The following is a 6,000-nucleotide window of genomic DNA, read 5'->3' as shown; positions in this document are numbered from 1 at the left end:
AATGTTTAAAAACCGATCCGAACTTTTTAAAAATACATTAAAATCAATAATATTGTCGTAAGATTTAGAGTGAAAAGTAAAACACAATTTGTGCTTGTACTGTCAAGAAATAATATATAATATTAGTTTAATTTCTTTGCTTAAAACTTTTTGAAAATAATATTAGAACGTTTAATATCACGTGGCTCAAAAACTACTGCAACAATTGTACATTATAATTAGATTCTTTAATTACTTCAAACATTCCACAATAAAATTATAAACCAAAATGTGATTATATCTAATAAACATACATTAAGAACCTCTTATTTTAAGACAAGAATTCTAATTTTGAAAATAGAAATTTTTGTGTAATTAAATACTGTTAAACATTAAATACAGTAAACAGTTCATAGCTCAAAAAGTTATAAGCAAAATTTTTCTCCTAAGCATACGTCCTATGCTCGATTTTGTGCAATAACACTTTATGAATGACTGTCAAAACAGTCTTCAAAATTTCGATTACACCTTTATATATTTTCATCAAAAACTGTAAGTAATAGAGTAAATACTGGTTATACAACTACAGAAACATCTAATATTCGATACAAGCATCACTATACATTTGCTTGAAAAAATTGAATTTTTTACTACATAAGTAGTAATTTTAACTTTTCTCTTGTTTTCTCTGTAATGCACTATCATGTTTCGCTTACTATCTATGCAAACTCACTATTCATCTAAGACACCTATATCACTTGAAATCAGAGTAGTTGAGTAACTTTTTCTTGCATTATATTACACAAAATTCTTTTTTCGGTTTTTGTTGAAATACTTGAATCATACAATTAACAACTTGTACATTACAAACATTTAAAGTCATAATTAATGTATCTGTAATTGATTGCCACACAGTAGTTAAAATATTGTAAGTAGTGTGATCTAATAATTATCAACTAAAATAAGAAACATTTAAGTGAATTATCCGTATTATTGCACGGTGAAATATATCAGGAAACATTTTAAGTAGTAAATGAATATGTCCTCTTAAAAATTACAGAGTTTCGTTATCTCTATTCGTATCATTTTAGCAATTGTATTCAATTTGAATGTCTTAAAATATGAGATACTGACTTAAGTATCTTTTTAATACTTAAAGAATAATATTAAATTTTACAAAATACACAGAATTTGAAATAACCTTGTTAATAAAATATTGAACATTTAGATATAATGAATGATCTGAATAAGTTTATTAAAATAAGATTTCTCGACTTTTTTAGGCACAAAGTAGATATTTACAACAAATAAAATACCGAATACATGTATATGTAATAAATTCTTTCGGTATTTGCTCTCGAATGAAATTCCTTCGTTAAATTTTTCAAATGACTTTTAAATATTAATAAATCCAGACTAATCGTGACATACACAGCGAGTAAAATTTTTTGATTCAAAATATATTATTTAAAATTACACGAACTTTTAAGTATATTACATTCAAATTAATTTCCAACAATTGAATGCAATTTGACCTAACAAGACTTACAAGATGTAAAAACGTTAACGGGGAAATTCCATTAAATTCCTTATACAAATTCCATTAGCGAACAGTTTTTACAGCGAAAAGTTCTTAAAAATTCAGTAAATCACATCCGTTTAGTTTTGTACCAGTAGTGTTTGTATCTCTAAAATATAGCTCGATATAGCTCAATATAATTACTTGGAATTAGAAAAACACTCATGAAATTGGATTAACACTACTGCGGTGAAAATTCTATTGGGAACATAGCGTACTGCCATGCATTGTTAGACAAAAATCTCACTTTTAAGAAAACTATATGCTATCGTTTCAATTCCTACCGAACCAGGAAAATTGAAACATATCTCCAGGTAGCATTCAACACCAAAATTACTTATCGAATGAAACAACTTATTCGACGTTCAAAATGTGTGGCTTAAAAAAAATGAAACACGCAAGAATAACTCCTGAAGATTGTTTTTGCTCTAATACACAAATCAAAAAAGCGCCACAGTTTTCAAGGCATCCCCGCAAAGCAGAGTATAATAATTAAATTTGATAACGATTAATGTACAACTTAATTTACAATTTTAAGACAAAACATCATAATAAACTTCGAATTTTTATACATAACTTCTTTTTTCATAGCCGATAAACCACAAACGCGGAGGAAAATCGATCTGTGTATTATAAACTTCGCTACAAATTTAATAGATCATAGACTAATAAATTTATTCCCTAAAAACAAAACTTTTCAAACAAGTGAAAAACTACATGACTTCATGTATGAAAATATAAGACAATTTCCACTATCTACTAATTATATACAAATTTTGATATAAATGTATGGATGAAAACAATGAATGTCACATCGAGATGTTCAGTGACAATTTAACATTAAGGACTGATGGACACGAGAAATGAAATCTCACCGACTGCACTGCAATTACGAATAGATAATATGGATTTAGCAGACCTATACTTTTAATGAAGTGATACACTCGCGCATGCAAAATTACAGCGAGGTTGCTTTATTGCAAGTATAACTCTGCTGAACAGCATATTATCATCAGCACAAAATCGTACATCGTACATCGTAATAATACATCGCTCGTGTGCATCGAACCTAAGACGCAATATAAATGCACAACAAGTCATAAAAATAGATGGCACATGTTCTTTTCGAAAATTAAAAAAAAAGACTATAAATTAAGATGCTACACGTTGCAGCATTAGTAACTGAAAGAAGGCAGGAAAAAAGGACATGTATGAACCCTACTACTATCGTTTATGGTTTTAAAACTTAAATGATAAGTCCCTACGATGAATAAAAAAATGTTGGGCAAGATGAAAAACCTTACATTCGTTGACTTGAATGCATGTTGATGAAAGTGTAGATCCAATTGTCCACATCATAAATTTGTTACTTAACTATATCCAAACTGTACTTTCCGGCACTGACAGAGCCATTTGATGATTCGCGCGTTGCGCTCAACGATACTAGGCGGATCGCTGACCCTCTGATTGCAATCGTCATTGCCCATGCCAACGCTGCAATTATTGTTCTGCCATTGGCCACTCTGATTCGTCTGGTTGTTACCAGCCCAGGAGTATAGACCTAGCGCTGAGTCAACCGAACTAACGCTATCGAAAAATACAGGAGACGACGTCTTCGAATCTGGTTCCGTAATACGCTGATAGTTGTCCGAGTCGAGACCCAAGCGGTCAAAGAAGTTCTCGAGCTGTGTTATTGACCGATGAGGTCTAGCAGGTACTTTATTGGATCGTCCATTATCCTGACGCCAGTAGCGATCACTGATATCCGATTTGGATCTCAATATTGGTCGACCGCGGCCTTCTTTCCAACCATCGGAAAACCTAACACACCAAGCACAATCTTATTATATATGTTGACTCAAATTTACGATGAAGAAATATTAGATAGTTCTTTGTAACATATCCAATGACCAAATAAATTCTTTGCGCACAGACTCATCGACTCCTCGAGTCTAGTTAATCCATTAACTGCTGACATTTATCCCTCGAAATTTGTATGCAATTTAGTATGTTTGTGCTGTTTTTTAAAGCATTGAACACATTTTTAAAATAATATTTTAATAGAGTGACTCATTAAGGGTATGTGGGTACCTGAAGTTACAAAGTTACAGGTACCCAAGCTTCGAGAGGAGTAGAGCACTAATAGGATTAGGTCGGGTTGGGACCAAACAGTTTGCAATGTTTGGATACCTCAAAGTCAGGACGAACAGTGGTTATAGATCTAGAAACCTTCTGCTATTTCTTCATGAATTTTCAATTGGGTTTTCCACTTCAACTTTTAGATTCGGAAGTGTTATCGTATTCAGTAGTATAATCCAGTGATACTAGGCATTCTGCCATGACTGGGTGGGGGCAGTAGCAGAGAGTATCCGATCATGGCAAAATGCCTGGCATCATTGGTATAATCATATGTAAAAGTCCCCAAAGAAGAGGAATAGTTTATGACATAAATTATGAAAATTATTTTATTTCAAATTGAAATAGAGAAAACGCGATTGTTCCACTTTTTCTAATATTAATTTTGTCCTCTGATGCCAATATCAGAAAATGACTATTTTCCTGGATACAGATTTGTAAATTTACAAACTTTTGGGAATCTGATCCGATTTCATTTTCGAGTGATCGAATATTACCAACTTTTGGGTAACGATCCAATTCAGTCTCGAACTCAAACACCCTTATGACCCACAAAATTTGTACACATTTATTCAGAACACTACTTAATTGTGAAAACTCCTGTGTTGCATGTTTTCCCTCTATTTGTTTCATATCGAGTTCCTACGTTTAACTTTTATCCAGATTCCTCAACATCTATTAATACAGAAAATATAATATTTTTAGAATTCAAGCATGAGAATGTAATAATCCTTTGTGAAGAAATTCGTGAATCCCCGTATATATTTTTCTGCTATTAAAACAGAAATGTCCATTTGGAAGTGACACTTCATCACATCTTATCAAATGGTGTCGTAAAACATACGTGATCACCAACTGAGGACCATGTCAGCTAATCAATTAACATCAATTGCAAGAACCCTCTCACACTGTTTTATTTGCATACCTCGAATTGCACGTCGGACTATAATCGGTCTGACTGTTGCTACTTTCGGAATCAGGACTGTAATGTCTGACGACCGAAGGTGGGGTACCGTTAGCGTAACTACCTCTTCTCGAACGATCCTTTTCAGTCGAGTGTTGAGTAGATGCACCGCTGTCACGACGTATATGACTACTCCAGCAATCCTGTGGAGAATGTTTCGGTCAATGAACACTGGCCATCGTTGCAGGTTGCATAACAGACTTATACTTCGACCACGTACTTGTATGATTGGCGGTGGTTCGCTGCGATGCGTACAATGCCCAGACGACCCGCCGGAATCTCTCGCAGTCGCCCCGTGGCTCAATTTGCTGGAACCCGAGGACTTCTGCGTTCGACCACCCGAGGACAACACGCTGCTTGCATCGCCACCGCCAGACCCTAAGGAGCGTCTAATGTGTCTCGAACTGAAATAACCATAAATCATGTCGGCTGGGTAATTTTATACTTCTTAGCACGTTGACGACCGCAACTGTCGCGTAAGAACTTTCGCCTGCTGCGGCCGCTTTTCGCGAAATCATTCAGACCGTATCTAAAGAGACAAGCTTCGTATTCGGAAACTCTGAGGACTACTATTACGTACATGGTATCAAATCCTGATTACATGTTCCTCTTTATCTCTGACAGAATCAATAGCGATAATCGCAGTGGTTTACTGTGGCTAAGTATAATATCAATAACCCTCACGGTTACTTGACTCTTCACTTTCGATACTGAACGAGCTGCTGTCTTCGTAGCTACTGCTTTTAGAATCTAGATCATAGGTTCCCAAAGTGGGCGATACTCTCCCCTGAGGGGATTTGGAGTGACCCTGGGAGGCGGAGTAGATTCGGGTGCAATTGGGAGTCTTATTTACACCTTTCTTTAGTATGTACAAGATGTGAGTAGAAATATATAGACACATAAAAGAACAGAAATTTGTCACTGCATCTTTCTGTATATTCGCTTAACCTAGGAGACAGATTATAGATCAGGCGTTAAGGTGCAAATACACCAGAGCTCGCTTACTGTTCGCGAACAGTATGGAAGTTAAATTTCCTAGAAATCGTCTGTCCCTAATGTTCGCGGAAAAATCGAGTAAAGGTAACAAAATTTCACGAACTGTTCGCTGATGGAGGCCCAGCTTAATGCAATTCCTAGCCAAAAGAATGAATAACGTACCGTGTGTATAACATATGAACCAGAACAAAAATTTCGACTCCTGAGGATCGTTTTACAAGAAATCTCTCGTCTCGAATGGGTTAATGAAGCTAGATCTCTAAGGAGGCACTAAATAATCTTTTTTTCCTGAAAAGGGGGCGGTAGGGCAAATAAGTTTGGAAACCTCTGATCTAGCTAGAGTTTG

At 34.8% G+C, this 6,000-nt stretch overlaps 1 protein-coding gene across 1 annotated transcript in view; it reads right to left on the bottom strand.

Annotated features, from left to right (window-relative positions):
* Positions 1-1,239: 1,239 nt before the first annotated feature.
* LOC143188898 (uncharacterized) overlaps positions 1,240-6,000 on the bottom strand; it is a 57,437-nt gene continuing 52,676 nt past the window's right edge. The window contains exons 6-8 of the mRNA XM_076393406.1: positions 4,879-5,062; positions 4,620-4,801; positions 1,240-3,379 (exon numbers count right to left, since the gene is read on the bottom strand). Coding sequence (XP_076249521.1) covers positions 2,929-3,379; positions 4,620-4,801; positions 4,879-5,062 — 817 coding nt within the window. The 3' untranslated portion in view covers positions 1,240-2,928. The remainder of the gene's footprint in view (positions 3,380-4,619; positions 4,802-4,878; positions 5,063-6,000) is intronic.

This window comes from Calliopsis andreniformis, chromosome 3, assembly GCF_051401765.1.
Source record: "Calliopsis andreniformis isolate RMS-2024a chromosome 3, iyCalAndr_principal, whole genome shotgun sequence".
Taxonomy (NCBI): domain Eukaryota; kingdom Metazoa; phylum Arthropoda; class Insecta; order Hymenoptera; family Andrenidae; genus Calliopsis; species Calliopsis andreniformis.
The sequence above is the reverse complement of the archived record's forward strand: the minus strand, read 5'-3'. Positions and strand labels throughout refer to the sequence as shown.